The 22060-nt window shown below is 43.2% G+C and overlaps 1 protein-coding gene across 6 annotated transcripts; it reads right to left on the bottom strand.

The window, feature by feature from the left end:
- Positions 1-779: 779 nt before the first annotated feature.
- On the bottom strand, positions 780-16867 carry ATAD1 (ATPase family AAA domain containing 1). Of its 6 annotated transcripts, none has more exons than XM_031602537.2 (11): positions 16555-16677; positions 16023-16238; positions 15423-15598; positions 14008-14106; positions 13609-13729; positions 11875-12075; positions 10774-10880; positions 7882-7971; positions 6262-6312; positions 2527-2666; positions 780-1985 (listed from the first exon to the last, which is right to left on the bottom strand). In XM_031602537.2, exons 3-11 carry the CDS (start codon positions 15582-15584, stop codon positions 1865-1867), a joined length of 1092 nt encoding a protein of 363 aa, XP_031458397.1. In that variant the 5' UTR covers positions 15585-15598; positions 16023-16238; positions 16555-16677; the 3' UTR covers positions 780-1864. The 6 variants fall into 6 exon arrangements, with proteins under 6 accessions (XP_031458397.1, XP_031458399.1, XP_090000831.1 ...); XM_031602539.2 differs by having other exon boundaries at positions 16032-16238; XM_090144705.1 differs by having other exon boundaries at positions 16577-16596.
- Between the last annotated feature and the right edge of the window lie 5193 nt (positions 16868-22060).

The following is a 22060-nucleotide window of genomic DNA, read 5'->3' as shown; positions in this document are numbered from 1 at the left end:
CTGGCAAACTGCTGGGAAGGGCCTCCAAGGTGTGGAGGAGTCCTTGGAGAAGTGGGAACAGCTCAGCTGCAGGAACTATCCCTTGGGCAACTGCAGATCACCCCATGTGCCCCCCACCCTCCCTTCTCGTAGACCTGCAGGATGCATTATGGGCGCATGGTGAAGGCAAGATGAGGCAGCATGCCAACAGCCCCATTGCTGGGGACACACGGACAGGACCGCAGCGTTCAGCTGGGGTCCGGGGTGCTCCTGCAGGCATTCCTGTGTGCAGGTTTGATGTTTAACCTCGCACTCGGTCTGTTTATAAACCAGGATTAAACCGCTCCCCCCAAGTAGCACACGCTCTGAAGAAGGAAGGAATGCAGCTGAACGCGGACGGAGCAGCTCGAGCTCTGCTGCTGGTGCATGCATAATCCCAGCCCCCAGAGAAACCACCAGGATTGATTACAAAAGTCAGATTTTGCAGCTCACCCCCCTGCAGTGTGGAGGGTGGCTCCCTGTCCTCCAGGGGCTTCCAGGTGCTCACACTGCTTTTTCAGCCCACAAGCTGAACTCACACTGTCAGCAGTGCCTGGCACCAGACAACACCTCACCCTGGCTCTCTCATTGCAGGTTGTTTCGTTTTCCACTGTCACCCTGCTTTTGCTGCTTACCTCTCTGCGGCCAGCAGAGCTGTGACAGTGCACTGCCCCTTGGGTCGCACAACTGTGATGATGTTTCTGTGTCAAATCAGTGCACAATTCACAATTATTAGGAAAAATTAAACTACTGACAATAACTTTACCAAAAGACTTTGCAACTTACATTTTAACCCTTTGCCTTTATCACTACATAGCATTACATGAATTTACCAAACTGTTACCAACAAGTACAGCAGAACAGTGCTAAATCATATTTATAAACCTGAAGTTGCCTCCTCATTGCCTTCAGTTTTGCGTGGCAGAGCAGGTGACGCAGCAAAGCACCATACAACACCTCCCCTTGCCATGGCACAGTGGTGCAGTGCAGCAGCGCCTCTTCCAGAGGAGATGAAACAGCAGTAGGCCCCCATTGTGACACATAACACATCAGAAAGCACAGCTTCAAAAACCTCTAAAAGGTGGGGCTTAAGGAAAAAGCAGTTAAGTAGACTCTACCCTTAACTACATCACAGTGGAGGGGAAAAATAAAAATAAGAACAGCATTAAAATGCCTCCAAATGCAGAATTCATACAAAAGAAAAGGCATTCAAACATTTTTACAGTAGTTACTATCTTTACTCAATGGCACCAGATTTCAAGTGGTGATGTGAAAAAAAAAAAATATCAGTAACATTTCCAACTTTTCCTCAAAGTTATTCTAGAAGCAGAATTTCTACTTGCTGCTCGAAGGAAGAAGTAAATGTGAGCTGAGTATCGATGAATCTATACATCTTCTGATTTGGTTTCATTCAAGAAGTAGAAAAGATTTCCCATACTCAAGTTATCTACATCTTATGTCTACATATAAAAACAATGCGTGGATATATACATGTAATACATACACACACACTTGTATGTATGCACACAGCCCGGCAGCAGGCGGCTGCTGCCCTCACACCACACCAGAACCTGCTTTAAGGCTACACAGTGCATCCATAAGGGACAAGACACAGGCAGTTGCTCTTGGTCTGAGCTGTAATTGTTCCACTTCGTGATCTACTGTTACATTTCTAGTTGTGCATGACAAAAATTTCAATAACTTAGCATTTGCTGTATAAAAACAATTCCAGAAACAGAACTCCCTCATTCAAGGAGTGTCCCCACTCCCAGCCCCTCACGCTGCTTTCACTGATTACAGAATACAAATCACGTCACATCAGAAACAGCAAGCGCACTCCTTAGCCTTAATCTATAATGACATGCATCAGGTCATCGTGCAGCGTGGCATTCTTTGACTTCCTCATCTTCTCAATTGCCCTGTGGAGATCCTGCTGCTGCACAGGCCGAATTTCATCTTCATCACGGCTTCAGGATAAAGAAAGAAAAGAAAATCGAGAGTCATTTGGGTGACGCGTGGCACCAATTCAAACAAAGAGAAGTAACCTCTGAGAACAGCAGCTCTGACTCTGACCCAGCATTACCCTTAGACTGTGCTTCTATCCCTGCATGCTGTCTACCTGCAAGCATGGGAGATAATCAGAGGAACATAACAGAGTACAGTTCCATGTGTACAAGAGCATTGTGTTACCAGAGTTTTAAGCTGGTAGCACAGTGCAGTAACGTTACTCTTGCTGGTTTTTGCCAGCTCAAGCTTGAGGCCTTGGAACAAATAGTCTTATTTTGATTATCAAAATGAATAAGATAACTTATTGGGTTTTCTTGGTTGTATAGTGGCAGTTTGTCAAGGAGAGCACCTTCTGTTTTCTGTTAATCAGAGAGAGGTTTGACAAAATTGCTAAAATTTGCCACTCATATCAGAAAACAAAACCTAATAACTGCACAATACGTAGCACCAAGAGCCTTCCCACCTGCTGCTTAGCTATTGTAACAGAATAAAGGCACGTACTTCTCTTCTTCACAGGCAGAATTATTAACATATTCCCTGACACAGAGGAGCGCTGCGTCCCGGCACATTTCTTTCAGATCACTTCCTGAGAATCCATCAGTCTCTTTGGCAACTTGGAGAAGATCTACATGCCTGTCCACCTGTCCAAAAACAAGAGAAAAGAGCATGGAAACCCTGAAGTCGTCACTTTGTTTACAAGTACAATAATGGTCACCTCCAAGTATTTTTACCTGCCCTAAGGTGGGGTTTTTTCCATCTTGCCTTTTTGAGAGCTAAAAAGAAAATTATTTGATAAAGTTATGCTCTGAACTCTCCCAGGTAACCAATTTCATTAAATGAAAGTGATGTTTCATCCGATAAATCTCTTAAGCATGAACAAGCAACCACATGTGAATCATCACACAGGTGCCACCTGTTTCTGACAAAGTTCCTGGGCAGCAGTTTCGGAAGCCTAATGGCTGGAAAACAGGATAGCAGAAATAACAACTCAGTTTCCCCAACACCCTCACAAGTTCCTTGCAACTCACAACGAACACCACCCAATGGATCCCCCTTCTTAGCCACAGCCTTTTTTAGTTTGTTTTTAACATTATTTGAGAGACAGCATTTTATTTGCATAAACACTTGCTTTGACCAGTAATACAGCAAGGCAGGAAAAAGTTTACCTTTTGTTGTTGCCACCTCTCAGTGCAGAGTAAGAACTTCAAAAGCTGTTGGTTGAGTTACTGAACAACTAATCCTATTTTACACAACCATGAAAGAGAGAACTTAGAGGCAAAAGAACATCTCCAATCCCATGCACTGGATCAGTCTGGGCTCATTCTGGTTGAGTCCTCGTATTTATTCATCCAGTTTACAGCTCCTTCCAGCAGATTTTCCACGTACCCACATTTTCCTTTCAAGAAGCTGGAGTGATGGACTGATGGCATCAGTGGACAAAGGAAGGGCAACTGATGTCATCTACCTGGACCTGTGCAAGGCCTTTGACTTGGTCTCCCACCCATCCTTATCTCTAAATTGGAGAGGTATGGCTTTGAAGGGTGCACTATTCTGTAGATAAGGAATTAGTTGGAAGGTTGCAGCCAGAGGGCTGTGATCAATGGTTCTATGTCCAGGTGGAGGCTGGTAACAAGTAGTGACCCTCCAGGGATCTGGCTTGGGATCAGTATTCTTTAACATCTTTATCAGTGACATAGATGATGGGATTGAGTGAAGCCTCAGCAAGGTTGCTGATAACATTGAGATGAGTGGTGCTGTTGATACAGCAGAAGGAATGAATGCCATCCAGAGGCACTCCGATCAACTCAAAAGGTGGACCCTTGTGAAACTAATGAGGTTCAATAGAACAAAGTGCAACGTTTTGCACTTGGTTTCAAGACAATCCCAGATATGTACACAGATTGGGAAAAGAACTCCTGGGAACAAGGACTTAGGGGTTCCGGTTGATGACAAACTGACCATGAGCCAGCAGTGTGCCCTTACAGCTCAGAAGGCCAATGATATCCTGGGCTCCATCAGAAGAGGGGGGGCCAGCAGGGACAGGGAGGTGATTGTCCCTCTCTACTCTGCCCTCATAAGGTCCCACCTGGAGTACTGCATCCAGGTGTGGGACCCCCAATACAGGAGAGATGGAGCTTTTGGAGAGGGTCTAAAGGAGGGCCACGAAGATGATCAGAGGGCTGGAGCATCTCTCCTATGAAGACAGGCTATAAGAAATGGCTTGTTCAGCATGGAAAAGACTGCAGAGAGACTTTATTGCAGACTCTCAAAATTTAGAAGGAATTTAGAAACATGAGGGAAAGGTTTTTACACAGGTATATAGTGATAGGATGAGGGGGAATGGTTTTAAAGAAAAGGAGATTCACATTAGATGTCAGGGGGAAGTTCTTCACAGACACAGTGGTGAGGTGCTGGAACAGGCTGCCCAGAGAGGCTGCAGGTGCCCTGTACCTGGAGGTGTTTAAGGCCAGATTGGATGGGGCCCTAGGCAACCTGAACCAGCACCTGATCTGGTGTCTATGGCAGGGAGATTGGAACTGGATGATCTTTGAGGTCCCTTCCAACCCAAGCCATTCTATGATTCTAAGGTGTTAAGGCCAAAGCAATCTAACCGAAAGGCTGAGATTAAGGAGTGATTTGTAAGAGGGAGATAATTCCACAGAACTGGCTGGATGGTAGTAAAGGCAAAGCCTAGCTGTCTCTCAGCGCTTTGCTTTAAGCATGGTCCTGCAAACAAATATGGAAGCCCACATGGGTCAGCTGTGGAGCCACCCAGTTTGGCCATCAACAACTGGATGCAGCAGTGTAGCTGGCTAAGAAGAAACTGAAAATGGGGATGCTGTGCTGCAGTTACTGACAAGGATATCCCTTCAAGTCAGGAAGATGAAGCAGTACTTTGGGACAGGAAGGGAAAATAGCAGGCATGCCTACAGCCGCCATTTGAAGGGGCTGTCCAAAGCTTGTTCCCTAGATGGAAAGAAACTAGGCTTGAGAGATCCCCCTCCTCCAGCACAGGCTGATTTTCACCCCCTGCCCCCAGCAAGCGTCATTTGCATAGCTGGGATTCCCTGCCAGGTGCTTGATATACCTTACGCTCTTTCAAGGCCACATTCAGAAGCTGATTGAGGTTTCCCTTCAATGACATAAGAGCAAGGTGCTTGAACTCACAGGCCCAGCAGCCCAGGCAAAGGATCTGCACAAGTCTGATTGCATGCAAAGGCTGGCTGCAGTTACTGGGGAAGCCTGCTAGAAGGTCTGTTATTTGGCACACCTTCCTAACAACTCTTGAAAGGAGTAATGATTTGGAACCACAGTTTGCAAGAGGTTTATTTTGTCTGATGCTTGCTGCAAATAGGTCAGATTTTCTTCCACAACTCCCTTGGCTTTTAGCATCAGTTCAGTTTTTGCATTTATTGTCAACCTGCATTCCAATCCAACACAAATGATCCCAAATGACCACCTGAAAAACAGCCTCTTCAATATCTGCCATTCATGATGATGAGCTGCAACTCTGAAGCCTCTTAAAAATATCATTTGTTAGTAAAACCAACTGATTTTTTTTTTAGAATATGCATCAACAGACTCCTTGCAACATTAACTTGATGAGAATTAGTGCTGCAGCCTAAATTCTGTAAGATTTCTAGATGCACTCACTGCTACTTTTCTTTTCATCTTGCAACCCAGATGTGACAGTAATAATATATTAAATATATATAGTATAATTTCTAAAAACATCCATTGTAGTTTTCCCAAAAGGAAGTATGAACTATGAATCAAAGTGGAAAAGCAGAACGGAAAGTCAGAAAAAGTCATTCCTCCATTCTGAATGTGAGCCAACAAACCACTGAGTTAAAGAAAATCGGAATGTCTTCTTCCTCAGTGAATGATTCTTCACAATATTTCTTTCACTGATCAAAGCTATTTCCAATCAAGGTTCACCTTTAGCTGCATCTTTAGTGAGATGAACATATCTTGTTTTAAGAAAAGAAAATGGGGACAAGAAAAGTTATTTTCCTCAATGGCTCGCACTTAAGCAGTAGAGGGAACTCTACTGCTTCAAACTGACACCACACTTAAGAGCACAAAAGATTCCTAAGTTATAATCAGGAATACTCTGGTAGCTCATTGCTACCTTCTCTCAAGAAAATCAATTACAAAACATTTGCAACAACTCCAGAGCATGTGCTCATGGCAACAGTATTATAGTAAATTAACCATTAAGAGGAGTCTACTTACATTTTCATTTTTCAGAATTAGCTTCAAGATTGCTTCTCTTTGTTTCAGAGCCTTAAACAGAAGAGATTTGTTAAAGTTTTGGAAAACAAAAATAAACATAAGCAACATCCACATCAATCTTGCACTAAGTGGGCTTTTGGGTCAATTTCAGTGACAAAATCTGATCCCTCAAATGGGAGACATGAAACACAGTAAGGAAACCTATCTGACAGCAATTAGGGAAATCGCTCAGCAAAATCTAGGGCGCTCTGACTCCAGGAGCACATGCAGCTGAACACTTGAGAACACATTTACACTAAGTATAGAGAAAGAGAAATGCACTGCTGTTTAGTCTTACTTTGCCCTAAGTACAATCAGCTGTCCCCAAGGATTTCCTATCATCTTTAACAGAAGGCCAGTTCAAATAAGATAGGTCTGGGAATAGGACTGTTCAATTGCACAGTCGACGACAGTTTTAATCCTTCAGTCTCTTAGTTTCTGCACAAAATGAAAATTAAGCACATTACCATAGTTAGAAAGGAATGCTGACAACCGCAACTAGCTTTTTACAATAACACAAGACATTTTTGTATTGACATCATGAAGTGCTCAAAGGCTACTGAAATACCTTGGAAGGGATGACAATAGCAAAACATACAGTGAGGGTAACATTGTGACTGCTGGCCTTCTTGATACAGACCTTAATTTACTGCCCACTTGGAGTAAATTGTGGAGAATAAAAAGTAAAAGTTTTCAACATTGCTTGCTGTGCTCAAATACGGAAATGCTTAAGCAGAATGTAGGTTTTGATACCCTCTTCTCTCCTTGAAGTCTAAGCATCACGTATCCAGAAACTGATGTACCCCCAGTCTGGTTGTCACTCTGTCCCATAAAGCAGTGCGTGCAGACAATGTTGTACCTTTTGTGGTTGTTTACAAGTTAGAACTAAGCTCTCCCCAAAAGGCAGCCTGTGAAGTGAGCTGCCTCTCACCTCAGCGCCACTGCTTAGAAAACAACTTATTAAACAAAGAACTTCAAAGATGCTGCTCCTGGTACAGGCCTTCTAGCTCATCCTGCCCTGCCTGCAGCTGCCTGATACTGCCTCACGGAATTCAGTAGCTGTGTTACCTTGCACTGCAGAGAAGACAGCTAATGTACTCAGAAAGAAGGCAAAGCATCAATAGCAAAGCTGCACCGGAAAACAGCACAGTACTACTAGCATGAAGAGTGTCCAGTGCCAACTGCTGTGAGCAGAGATGGGATGTGCTCAGGTCTTACGCCAAGGACTTCCTCAAGCTACATAAAAATGCACAAAATCAGTTTATTTTGTATTTATTTATCCCACAGCAAGGAAAGAACGACTGAGTATAGCATCTAGATGAAAAAATGGGTTGGAAGCTCTCAGGACAGACAGATGGAGTTCTTTCAGGTAAAAGAACCAAGGAACTAGTTTTTCTGGCAAACTCTGCCCCAAAAGCAGAGTTCTATATGCTTCTAAAAACACTAAAAGTGGACCAAAACAGTACTCCATCTCTATCTCTTTGAAAAAAAATCAACCAGATACGTGTCTTTTGTGGCTGATAAAGCACCTGCCTGTTGCTAGTCCCCAGGCACTGTTTCAGCAAAGCTGGCAGGACTTACAGGTTGGTTGATATGAAAGCGGGTCGGCATCCTTCTCATGATTGCAGAGTCAAGGTCCTGAGGACGGTTGGTGGCTCCCATCACAATGACCTGCATACACAAAACAACAACTCAGCCTGATACCCTATTTTAAAAACATTATCACACTGCAATTTCAGAACAAAAAATGTGACTCTTCCACTCTTTATTAAGAGCATCAACATTTAAATAAATTACATAAGGCTTCTTGGTACTGATTTAAGCAACAGGATTTAACCATGCAGCTCACGAGAGCATTGGTACCACACAGCACCACCTGGACGGAGATTTTTATGCGAGTCTGACACCCTTTGATCCTGAATTGAAAGTTCAAACACCGAGCAGTAACTCAGAGCTTTTGACTATAGGAAGTGGTCTGGAAGGGACTTGAAAGAAGATACGTTGATCAGGTATGAAAAATCTTTTCATTCTTATGCAATGTTTAAAAAAAAAAAAAAAAAGAGTTCCCTAGAAAGACCAAATGGGCAGTTTTTACAAATTGCTAAAATGTTGTTTCCTTTTTTTTACATTTAGAAAGCATTAAAAATCAAGCAGAACCTATATACCTTTAGGTATACCTGTGGTATACCTATAGCATACTAAAGGAGCAGTGCAGTAGATGTGTATAAGCCAAGTTCCACACAAGGAAAGCATTACCTCATTTAACTGGACTTCAGTTGTTAGCTTAAGGACAAATTTACTTCCCATTGACATCAATCTTGTATTCTCATTCATTATTTTAAGTTATGTACATTGTAAACGCCCAGTCACAACAGTGAAAAATGTCCAGAATATAAATTTCCTATCAATAGATACTTCCTGATACCCTCCTGCTCCTTTGTCTGGGGTCACTGTTCTGAAACGAGCCCTGGCACCTCCTGCTTGCATCTTCTGCATCAGAGCCACCCTGCCACCTAGAGGCTTAACAATACTGTGGCAAACTGCTTCACAGAAAAAGCCAAAAGGCTCATTTTTAGCTGGGGCTCAGGCAGTCTTAACCACAAGTCTGTCTACAAAGGGTTGTGCATGCAAATTCCGCGGTCTTGTTTGCATGTCCAATGCTTGCTGATGCAAGAGGCATCACTGCATCCCTGCTGTGCTTCCCGAGGGTCTATCAGGGCCCAGCATAACTCTCAAGGTGGTTTTCTCTCTGCACCAGGGCTAGGAGCCTTCCCAGAACTGGCTTTGTCAAACACAAGCTTCTCCAAGCATGAATGCAGCAGCCAGGGCTTACAGCTTTGAGCAGAGCAGCCCCGTTTCCCAGGCACTGAGCCTTCAGTCCCTGCCAGACTCAAGATGACAGCAGGTTCAGGCCAAAGCCGAAGATACTTTTCAGCTGCAATCAGCAAAGGAACAAGTAATGCTCATTATAGTGATTTTACAATTTCCTCCTAATACTGGAAATTTTTTGTATGGTAATAAAAGCCAAATTTCATCCTTGTTTAAAGGAAATTTGTTTGACAAGAATCAGACAAGCAACCCAAACCTCCCAAGTAAACACTGGTATGGAACAAAAGAGCCCCATGAGCTGGCTGTCAGAAAAGAGATGATCCACATGTCAAAACTACTGCTCCAGGAATGTCAAAGGGAGGAGCCTGAAATACTGTACCAAAAGAAAACACTCCTGCTAAAAAACTCCCCAGAAACCTGAATCAATCCCAGTGTCACCAATCAACTGTTTGCACTGCATTTTTATCCCTATGGCTCTCTGCCATGCAGAGGCATAGCAAGTAAGGGACAACAGTAACTTGCTCAGATTCAGCATGCTGAACTTGAGATGCATAAGGCCACACATTGTCTTACTGCACAGAACAACCTGACTTGCTACAGGAAGTTGCCACTAGATTAGAAACCAGGTAACATTCACACACTCCACAGAAAGTGCTTGCAAGATCATAGCTTACACTTAGGTGATCGTACCACTAGCGATAAACAAACACTGCTTAAAGCCTCTGCACACCTACATTCACCATCTCTGAATCTGTTTTAAAAATCCACTGAAAAGCAGGTTTCAGTATGCACAAGCCAGAGCAGGAAGAGCCAATTTTATAAAGAAAAAACTGATGGGGAGCAGAGAATCAGAATTCATTCACAGTAAAATGAAAACAAAGTAAAAAAAAACAAATTTAAGAGGCTGAAAATCAGCTATTTAAAGAATAACCATCCTTTTCTAAAACCTTAAAATCATTGCTTCAGGTGACACCTTGGGAGCAGGCTTTCCTCTATGTGGCATCCAAGTCATGTTCTTTACAAAACCTGCTGATGCTTTATACTTTTTCCCCCCCTCTAAAGCAGAATGTTTTTATAAAGGTTATGGGAAGGGGGGAAAGCACACAGGAATATGGGGTGGAAGCACGGCTCCATTTAGCAGAATTTATTTTCACCGCAAAAAATTTAGAGAAATTGATGTCTCAAAGATCAAGAATTTCAGTCTAGTACTTACCTAAAGCTAGTCTGATGCTCTTCTGGAAACAAAATAACCTACCTGCAACTGAGGTGAATACTCACATTTTTATTATCTTTCCTGAAATCAAAGATTCTGTTTGCCTGATGAAAATTCTGTTGACAACCTGTTTTTCCAAACAGTTCAAAATTCCAAATTTTGGCAGCCTGAGTTTTAAAGTTGCATTATTGAAACTTACGACACTTCTGAAAGTAGCAGCTCTAAATTAAAAACAAAGCACCTACAAAAACAGTATTCTGAAAAAGTAATTCCTTAATATAATTCATCTCATTCCCATAATACGTGGGCGTTCACGAACAGATAGTGAAATTCTTGTTGCAGTTAATACACGCAATCTGTTACCCCTTCCCAAATGATCCAGCACACCACAGCTGGGATGACAGAATCCCACTGCTTTTCTCTCTGCTTACCTGGCAATTGTAATCTGTGTCCAGGCCATCCCACAGACTCATGAATTGAGCTTTCATCATAGCTGTTGCTTCGTGGTCAGAGCTTGAACGACTTCGCAAGAAGGAATCTGTATTAAAGGATTCAGTAAAGTAGTAGACTTACAATCCTGCTGTTGAAACTACATTGTTTGATTTCTTGTGTGCGGATGGTATACTCTATCCTATTTCTAAAATAAATGCTGTCAACAAATGAAGAATATTTCTTACAATGAAGAATACAGCAGAGGAGTCCTAGCACATTTTTAAGCGTATCTTTTATGTTACATCACCCAAGTACGTAACTATCACATCAGACTGTCCCAGATCTTAGCTCCTGGTTTTCACTCTCCCCAGTTCATGGAAATTTAAATTTCACCTTAATTTCTTATGTAGAAATGGAATAATTAGGAAAAGCACAAAGCACATGAGAACAGCAAGTTGCAGGACTGGTGTGAAGCAGGCTATGCAGAGCTCTAATTTTTTTAGGAGCCGCCTAAAGAACTTCCACCAGGTAGGAAAAGGCACATTTTTCCTACTTACAGGAAGGAAATAAACAAATCCGAAGAAAGCAGTCCCTTCATAAACATGAACTGGACAAAGCTTTGTCATGCAGTTTCTACAAACTGCACAATTCACTCTGTGAAGTGCCGGTGCTATGACAAAAAGCAGTTTCATCAAAGCCGCTCACAGTAACTTAAGCACAATAGTGGCAAGCCCAGCTGCATGGAACAACTGCACTTTTTCTGCTTTCCTATCCGGTGTTCCCCTCCTATTTCACAGTCTTATTCAATTATTATTCCCAAACCTTTCTAATCCCATGTTTTATTGCCCATAAGGCTTTCCTAATTAGCCCAGCAAAAAATAAGCAGCAACTTGTTCTAATTTCCTGCACTAACACAAACAGAAACGCGATTTTTCCTGCTTTGCCAGGATTACTTTTCAATACCATTTGTATTGCTAAATCTTACATCATTACCATTCTTCTTAAGGAAAGGCTGACAGTAGATCAATATAACCTTCAACTTGAACCTACAGTTCAACGGCACGCTGCTACTGCTACTTACAAAGAGCACAGATTTTTACCTATTTCGTCGATAAAAATGATGGACGGTTGGAGCTTTATAGCAAGGGAGAACACAGCAGCAGCCAGTTTCTGAGACTCTCCGTACCATTTGTCAGTCAGTGTTGAAGGCTGGAGGTTAATAAATCGACAACCTGCTTCCTTTGCTGTAGCTTTGGCAATCAAGGTTTTGCCACAACCCGGAGGGCCATAGAGAAGTACTCCTGAAAAAGTCATGGTGCTAATGTTCCCTGGTTGCAATGCAGAAAACACGCTTGGCACAACAGACATGAGAATGCCTGGGCTTGTATTTCATCCAACTTTTAAGAGAGGAAGCCAAGTTGCACAGTGTTCCATCAAATCAAACACATTTAAGATATCCTTATTATAAGATTAAAACCAAGAACACACACAAAAATATACAGTGAAACTGAAAGAAGACATTAGTCTGAAAGATGAGTGTTTTATTATCGTGACTGCAAATGTTACATAGGCTAGCAAATACATAGACTGTTACAAGATTAAAAATCTATTTCTTATAAGCATTATGGTAGGCCTTATTAGTAGATTCAAGTTCACTAAGAAAGCTTAGTACAGAGGGGTTAAAAACAAAAAGGAACCCACAAACATTTTAAACATATCATGCACAAATGAAGTGTGATGCCTCTCATTATTTTTAAACTCGCTGTGTTGACAGAAATCACAGCAATGTTTTCCTAACACAGTTGTAAAGAAAATAAGAAAAAAAATCACTATAGGCTGAAACAGAGAAATACTATTTATTTTTTTTCTGTTTATGCAATTGATGATCAGAAAAATAACTACTCTGAAAAAATGACTTCCTATTAACACTTGCTACAAGCCACTAAGAAAACAGGGAGCTTGCCCTATACAGAAAGTATGCTTAAGAAAGAAAAATAATTCTCCTTCTGCTTACTAGATCATTAGGACAATTTTCCAGACAGTTTCAATTTGTGATTTAAGAGAGTGTTGCCTTGAAAAAACTGAACTAGTTACAAAACTGTTTCATTTTCTATCTCTTGGTATATAACACTGAGAAGAGATGGCCACAGATACAGGAAGCAATTGGTTTCCAGAGAATTATGGGAAGACAAAATCCTGGGGATCAGAGTATTAACAACAAAATTTGGTATTTTGTCCAATGCTACATGTTCAAATTCTGTGCGTTTTCAAGAAGCATACAGCAAATTCTAGCACAGATAGTTCTGGTCTACCCAACTGCCTCAATATTGTCCAGTTCAACTTGAGAGAGAACTGAGGAATCTCCAAAATAAAAATGATGTCTTTAATGACTGCAATTTCTAGGATTAGAACAGAGCTGTCTACAAGATATACAATACAGCTTAAAGCAGTATTCACATTTGTGACTTGTGTTTTCATGATACTATAAAAAAACTAATAAAGTGTACAAAGTTGTACAGCAAAGGACAAGATGAGGTCTAAAAAGGACAAAGCTTCCATAATTTAGATGGTTAAAAATGCAAATTGTATAGATTAATGCATTAAGATGCAACATCAATATCTAAGAATTATCACTTCATAATTAATACGAACCATTCACTAGAATTTACTTTCATGGCAATAGAAGAGGGAAAACTGAAGCATTTTCCCTGGCATAGTTATAGTTTGGATAATTATCAGCCCAATTCCTCCTTCCTTTTTAATTCTAATGTGGGTTTTTTTGTGGTTTTTGTTTTTTAATACCAATACAGAAATTCATAACATATCCTTCCTACCTTTTGGTGGCTGTAAGAGCCTGGAGTTCTCAAACAAGTATTTCTTCTTGATGGGCAAGATGACAGTGTCTTTCAAATCTGTAATGACATCATCTAAGCCTGCAATATCATTCCAAGTTACCTGGTGTGGAAAAACAGTATTAGAAGTGATTTTAGTCCCCACCAACAAAACATACCCACAAACTTAAGTACTGTTGGGCCTTCCAAAAAACAAAAAACCAACAAGAGATTAAAAGTTCTATTCCTAATGATGTCACCATAGTTTCAAATTGCAGCATCGCCTTCTGTGTATTTCCATAGACACATATCTATGCAAAATAATGCCATCCAAAGAAAAAAATTAATATCTTCCAAGTCTGAAGTGCTTTACTAGGAATAAAATGGAAAACTATTTCTTACATGCATGCTTAGTGGGTCGACAAGATGTGCAGCAATACTCATTTCATATTCAGAAAGCTTGACATTTTTCACTCCAATTTGTTTCATTAGCTTTTCAGCCTAAGGAATAAAACACCAAGAAAATTAGAGAGGGAAGTAGATAACTTAATTCAAAAATTAATTTTTAAAGGACTGCTACTTGGAGTCTGAAAGTTAGAAATACAAGCTTCTCAGTAATTCATATCTGAAAAGAGCCCAAATCCTTCTTCCAAAGGGATGTTGTTTCCAAATTACATGCTGTCACTTCAGTGAAACAATACTACTGCATCAATGAGGAATCAATGTATTTTCAAGGAAAAGGGGAAAACAAACAAACAAACAAACAATGCACCAAAGCCAGATATTTTTTCTAAGCATTCACTGTTTTCTTTTTCCCACTTTAAAAAGAAAAGTCATGTGTTGTGGCAACATACTTTCGCAATTCGTTTTCTCTTTACGCTCAAACTTGTGGTTAGATCTGACATGCTTTTGGGATACTGCAACCTCTTATATAACAGTTGGCACCAGCACAGATTGTGAAAGCTGATTTTTAAAGTGGACCAATTTTTTTTTTTACTGAAGATTTCATTTAAAAAAAGAAAGAGGGGAAAAAAAAAAAAAACCAAAACAGAATTAGGTTGCTCAAAACCTGATTTGAATTTGAATAGTTTGAATTCATGAATTGGAGTCAGGCCTAATAAATAAATAAATAAATAAATAGACAGATAAATAAATAGATAAATAAATATTGCAATATTTGCTTCAATACTTTCCAAAGGAAACCGTTAACATCTGGTACACAAAGCTCCTACGCCTTTTCTAAAAGCATTGACACTTCCATCATAAGGAACAAGGTTTCTCCTTTTTCCTCCCCTTTCCAGGGCATTTTGACTGCAACCAGGGGAAGAGACAAGCTGCAGTTGTTCTTGAAAAAGCACTTGGACAGCAGCATTCCTCTCTGCCATGAGCTACTCCAGCCCTGCCTCTGCAATCAAGTTGCCAAAAAGCAGTAGAGAACTAAGTTATTTTTGGTCAAGGTTTTTAACAAGCAACCGAGAGCATTATTTAATGTGACTGCTGCTTAGCAAAGCTGCCAGAAGCAGAAGAGATACTGGGACCACACACTTGCAGATAATTAAAGACAACATCACACCACAGTTCAAATAGTTCTTTCACCACTATGAGCTAGAGATTTTAACGTGTTACAAGACGTAAGTACTGAGAATCCTAACAGCTCGGACCCTGTACTAAAATACACTTGTTTTTTTATTATTCCACTCCCAAAGCTCTCTTTAATTACTTCATTGGCTATTCCTAGCCCAGTTTTCAGATTTCTCTGCCTGAACAGTAATGAATGAAACAGTGTTCTGCAAAAATATTTGTGAATAAAATCCTACCTGTTTCTGAGCTTCTACTTTTTGCTTTCTGGTGGGGTCGATGGCATCAACCATCCACTTAATGGTGAAGTATGTTACAGCACCAAATATTGTCAAACGGAAGATCAATCCGACCACTTCATTCCGGCTCAGGGGGCGTGAAAACGTTTCAGCGTGGACCATCCTGCCTCTCAATGCTAAATGCAAACAAAAGAGAGGGAGAGGAAAAAAGTTAAAGCTAAGAAAACACCTACTTTAAACACCTTTTTGTTTCCATGCAGACGTTGAGCGCAAAGTTCATGGAGTTACCAGGAAGTAACTCGACAGCAGCACAAAAAAGGTAATGGAGAAGCTGAGCCACGCGGGGCTGCAGGCAGTGACAGCATGGTTTCACTTCCACTTTCGGTAAGGAGAGAACAAAGGGCAACCGTGAGCTGAGGCCTAGCTGGACTGATGGCAAGCAAAATGGTCCCGGCTTCAGTCTTAAGACATCTGTCTTCCTTTTGGCTGTACAATACCTCCGAAGAAAGACTACCTCAGCCAGGTGCACATTCCCTCTAAGACTGGAACGTTATGTCGTGTTGACCTAAGAATGCTATGTCACGGAGACGTGGTGATTACCTCACTTACACGGACAGCTCCGTTTCCTAAGAGGAAGCTGCGGGGAAAGTCACCCAAACGCCACGCTCCAGAGATCCACAGCTTGCATTAATACCCCTGGGCAAGGGAACAGGCTGGGCTGGCACACAGCTCGCAGGGGAAGGGCCGGCTTCTGCCAGAGCCGAAGCCAGAAAGTACAGCGCCTTCAAGCGAGGGCAACGGAGAGGGAAAATTCCCCTTAAAACACAGAAGGAAAAAAAAAACAACCTTGAAAATCGGGGTCCCCCGTCCTTCATCTACTTTCCACCCAGCCGTGGGTTTCCTACCCCGAAGCTCGCTGCGAGGCCGCCCCGGCTGACCCGCAGGGCACGGCTCACCCCGCACACCCGTCCATCCCCGCTCCGGGCTGCCGGCCCGCTCTCGCACAGGGACGCGCGCAGCACCACGCCCGGCTTCCCTTCCCCGCAGCCCGGCTGCTCCCGCCCCGAGGCAGCGCGCTGGGCCCGGCCTTCAGGGTTCCCGAAGCGCCGGCTTCCCGCAGCGCCGAGCGTACCGAGTACCGACGGCTCGCTCACCCGGCCCGGAGCCGCTCCGAGCGCCGCGCAGCCGCAGCACGCTGGGAGCGGCTCGGAAGGAGGCGGCGGCGCGGCCCGGCCCGGCGCGCTGAGAGCCCGCTTCCCGCTCCGGCCGGCTGCCGCCGCCGCGCACCAAGGTTCCGGCCGCCCGGCTTCTCCTGGCGGGGCGGGCCTCGTGCCGCACGCTGGGACGGCCGGCTGCCGCGGGCGGACGGCGGTACGTAGCGGTGCCGGCTGAGGCGGGCGGCTCTGCTCTCCGGGCCCTGAGGCGGAAGCGCACCGCAGCCGCACGTCGGAGAATTGGCCGCTCTTCCTGCTCTTCCCGGCCCCCGTCCTCCCCGCGCTCTTAGCTTTTTACAGCCGTTCACAACTCCCGATAGCTGTTCATTGCTCTGTCCCGCGCCGCGGGGCCTGGCGGGTGGCGCGTCCCCGAGGCAGCGCAGCGAGGCCGTCTGTGGCCCTGCTGTGCTGAAATCTCCACACGTAAATCTCCACAGATGGATGCGGGCGTGTAAAAGAGCAAGAAATGCCCAAAAGATATTTAACGAAGAACGCGTGTTTAACGAGTGGTTCAGCTTCCAGACTGTTCTCGGGCACTCAGAGTCCGGAGCGGTCCCTGTGGAACTCCTAACATTTCCACAGCAAAGATACGTCTTTGTATGTTGGAGAGATGTTCGGAGGGGACCGGGGGAGGTCCCGCATCCAGGGTGCAGTTAGGGAGTGCAGAGCCCGACTACAGCTGTGCTTTCGCTCAGAGGTGGCACACGAGCCCAGCAGCCCAAAGCTTGCTGTAGCTGGCTGACTGTGGGTGCTGCTGGGACTCACCAGGACAAAAATGATCTACATTTAAGAATTAACCAGTACTTTTATTAAGAGCAAGAAAGTACTCCCACTTTCGACTTGCAATGTATTGAAATAATAACTTAGAACAATATGTTTTGGGAAAATGTCCATACAAAGGTCAAAACAATTGATCTTTCTAATGAACACAATCGCTTGGATGTTTCAGCAACTTGCCTTTTGTTGTCTTCAACCCTTCTGCTCTTGCAGCAATGCTACTGAATGTGTAAAGCCTTCTAGTCTGGCTTTTTCTGAGATAGAGCCTGATGACTTTTATTCTTACCTGTGATTCATGAATTGTTCAAGGGCTCACTAACAAAACTTCACCAGCGCACCTGGAACCTGCTTGGGTTTTCAAGAGCAGTTAGCATTTCATACGACATTAACTTCACTACAGGGCATTTTTAATCATCATCCCTTGTACAAAAATGCAGGAGTTCCTTCACTTGCACGCAACAAACAACTCTACTGAGCTTTCTTATGGCCACTGCAGCTACTCATTTAACTCCTCTCAGATAAAGAATGTGATAGAAAATTTCCTTCCTGCAGTGGATCCGTTTAGTGCTGATACCTGGGCACACTGCAGTGAGCCAGGTGGGACAGACCTTCCCCATAGAAACCATCCATCATCATATCGGTGATGCACAGTACTTTCCTCATTAAATCAATGCACAAAAAAAAAAATACTCCAGTTCTCAAAATGATTGTGATTTTACCAGAGTACTGGACCAGCAGTTTTTGCTTGGTTCCACTTACTGGGCTTAGTATAGTTTACACTGAAAAAAAAAAAAAAAAAAGTTTTGAAATAACTTTAGGTTCTTCAGGAGTTGCAGAGGAGGTTCTGTTGTCCTGTGTGCAATACCTCTCCCAAATAAGAAATGTATCTAATCAGAAAACAAATGTGTTCATATATAAATTGATTTACAGAAAGCCCTCTTTCTTCTGCTGCTTCTCCAGTCTTTAATGGTAAATAAGATGTATATATATTATATATATAGATGGTAAATAAGATGATGGGTATATATATATATATATATATAATTTGATTTACTTATATAATCATCTTATTTACCATTTATATATATATTATATAAATTATATATACACATATATATATACTTAATTCTATGTAGAATGTGAGAGCAATTTCCCTTTGATTGTTTAAAAGTGAGCTAGATATAATCAGTGATGATGACAGCTGTTATTATTAACTTGAGGCTTACAGAGGTTCTTGTAATTGCCCCTCTTGAATAGGAAAAGAACAATTGTTTCACTGTCTGCATTTCATGTACTAGGAAAATGCTGTTGTGTTTGAGTCACTGGTGCTGTAGGAAAATATTTAGGACCCTTCTGTTTTTTCTCCCACTCTTAAAAAATGACATCTGTTTTGTTGCAATTAAGGAGAAACGCAAACACACACACAAGTAATAAAAACTTGAAACCTACATTTCTCACTGCTATTCGACAGCTGTAGCATGCACCCTTGAAGGAAATCCTCTGCTGAAAAGCACATTAAATTTTTTTAATGAGAGATGCAATTTTTTTTTACAGAAGTCAAGCAGGGTCAGGTTGAAAGTGAGGTTGGTGCTTCTGGTTTATATTGTATGGAATCCATTGGGCCCTAATTTCTCACAGTAGGGAGAGATTACTATTTCTTGAACAAATATTTCTTAAAAGCAGTGGGATATACTGAATTCATTCTGCTCTACTAAATACACTTTCAAAGCCTTTATGTTTTGAGCTGAAGGCTCAACACTAGGACTTGCTCTCAAACCTAACCTGACAAATGCCTCTGTACCTCTTACATCACTGGACTTTTCCCTGTTTACACAGAACTGATCGCTGCAAGTGTTGCTTTGCCATCTCTGAGGACATGTGAGCTCAAATTCTAACATTTCATATCCAAAGCATGGATGACGTGGTTCGTCTCCAGAAGATTGTGGCTCCTCAATATGGCAGTAGAAGGTCCTAGTGGGACCTACGGGGACCTAGCATGGTTTGAAAACTCAGAGGGGTTATGATAAAGGCCACATAGTGGTTGTTTTCCTTTGACTGCTGAGTGTTTTGCCAATAAATATTATTTTTTGTGAACTTCAGTGTCCGGTAGCTGCAGGCAATCAGGTGTCCTTCAGTGATGTGAACAGGAGCAAGATGGGAAAGGACTGGTGTGCTAAAAGCAAAAGGGTCTGTGGTGGCTAGAAGTAGGAAGGGGTTATTGTTGGTTGTGAACAACAAAACATCAAAATGGTGTAGGTATGAAAGGAGATCAGTGGAAAGCAAGGCAAAGTACACGGAAAGACCAAAGTGAGTGATGTGGAAACAAAACAAAACAAAACAAAAACTGGCAAAAAGGGGATGCTTGGAAACAGTTTTGATAACTACAAAGTTTTTTTCCATGAAAAGCTCTGCTGGGCTTCAGCAACTTGTGTACCAAAGACTTCAGGCGTCAGAGATTACATTTGCAGCGAGTTCTTTCAAGAATTTCTCCTCTTTCCCCTTAAACCCATGTAAACTTTTGGCACCCATAACATTTTGTGCCAAAGTTCTCCAATTTAACTTCATGGATTTGTTAGAGCAGGTCCAGAGGAGCATCAGTGAAGATGCCCAGAGCGCTGGCGCACCTCTTCTTTGAAGACAGGCTGAGAGAGTTGGGGTTGTTCAGCCTTGAGGAGGCTTCAGGGAGACCTCATGGCAGCCTTCTAGTACCTAGAAAATGGGCTAGCGGAAAGCTGAGGACAGATTCTTTGTCAGGGGATGTAGGGATAGGACAAGATGGGATGGTTTCAAACTAAGAGAGGGGAGATTTATGTAAAACATTAGGAGGAAATTACGTACTCAGTGGTGAGGCCCTGGAACAGACTGCCCAGAGAAGTTGTGGATGCCCCATCCCTGGAGATATTCAAGGTCAGGCTGAATGAGGCTCTGGGTAGCCTGATCTAATTGGAAGCAACGAACCCACAGCAGCGGGGTTGGAGCCTGGTAATCTTTAAGGTCCCTTCCAACCCAAGCCATTCCGTATTTCTACGTCATGACACTAATTACCTCTCTTTGTTTTTCTGAATTTATCACCAGCTAGTTTCGTCTGCAGTCCCTACATTTTATACAGAAGAGACGGCAAAGAAAGGTAGACCCTGACCAACCTCTCTGAAGTTTGGGAAAGGAAAATTATGGTCTCACTGCACACAGTAGCTAGCCCCAAAATAGCTGCCAACATGACAGAGAAAACAAGGTCTTGGGAGCGACATTCCTAACAGAGTTTAGATGGGATGAATACCACTGTCCTTGTGTCCGGGCAAGATACTGTCAAGAACAACATGCTCTGTTCCGGTAGTGTGTATGGAAAAGAAAGAATACTGAAGCAGGAGCAGAAGGTCACTTCTGAGACCAGTCAGATGAAGGCCAGGAGGAACTGTAAACACACAAAGGGTAAAAAGGGTAAATGCTATGGAGTAGGAGCTATTTAAGGCCAAGGCTGGTGCAAGAACATGTGGATACAAACCAGTCACAAATATATTTAGCATGAAAATCTGAAGGAGGTTCTGGGAACAGCTTCCCAGTGGGAATAATGGTGGCAAAAGATCTTAACTTGATACATTTATGACAGAATTATATAATATAGCATTTGCAAAGGCTGAAAGCTACAGCAACCCAGGAAATCCCTCCACCTTATGTTCCAGTTTATTTTGAGTCCTTAAAGGCAAAGCATAACATTTCATCCTTCCTTTCCTCCGCTGCTCCAACCAGCTGCAGCTGGACCTCTCTTAAAAGCTCTTTTAAGACTGAACAAGACACCGAATTTATCTTATACATTTGAATTGGATCTTGCTGTTCCTTAGGGAGATTTTGTAAAGTACTGCCTAGCGTGCATACGTAAAAATTGCTATTTAGTATGTCTTTTCTGGGATACTATGTTTTATTCCACCTTGCCAAAGTGCTGCTTATCAAGAAAATTCCAACGTGTAAGCCAGCATTTCGTTGCTCAGACTGACAGCCATTCCCCAGGTAATGCAATTACTGAGCAAACCAGACATTCTCTGCTGGCGTTTCTGTGAGGGCTGCATTCCCCGTGCCAACAGGTCTAGCCAAAAACACAGTTTCTCGGTAAGGGTGCCTCAGAAACACTGGCGGTAGGTGTATGCGTTAGAGCTGGGATCTAATCCCTAGGGAGACACCTGCCCGACCGAGGCCATCTGCCTTGGCACATCCTGTCATTCCTGAAGGGAAAGGGGCTCACGGGTTCTCCCCTCCCACCAGGCCGCTCCTCGCTACGATGCGTTTCTTCTGTCTGCATAGAAGACGGATCCCTTCCCCACGCAGCAGCGCTCCGCTCTGTTACCGCTCGGATTCCGGCAGATATCCCTCACCCCTCTCTTAATAAAGACCTGCCTTCTCGACAGGCTTCCTCCGACGCAACGCTACCGCCGACATCCGGGCCCCGGGGCGGCTGCAGGGGGCAGCAGGGGGCAGCAGGCGCCCGCTCAGCGCCGCTCGGCCCGGAACGAGCCGGGGCCGGCCCGGCTGCGCGAGCGCTGCCCGGAGGCGGGGAGGGCGCCTCGGAGCCGCTTCTCGCCGCCCCGCGGGAAACTACCGAAGACGAAAAGGCGGCGCGCGGAGGGCTCGGGCCGAGCGGCGCGGCAGGGCAGG

Source organism: Phasianus colchicus, chromosome 8 (assembly GCF_987193195.1).
Source record: "Phasianus colchicus chromosome 8, bPhaCol1.hap1.1, whole genome shotgun sequence".
NCBI classification, from domain to species: domain Eukaryota; kingdom Metazoa; phylum Chordata; class Aves; order Galliformes; family Phasianidae; genus Phasianus; species Phasianus colchicus.
This window is presented reverse-complemented; position numbering and strand designations above follow the sequence as displayed.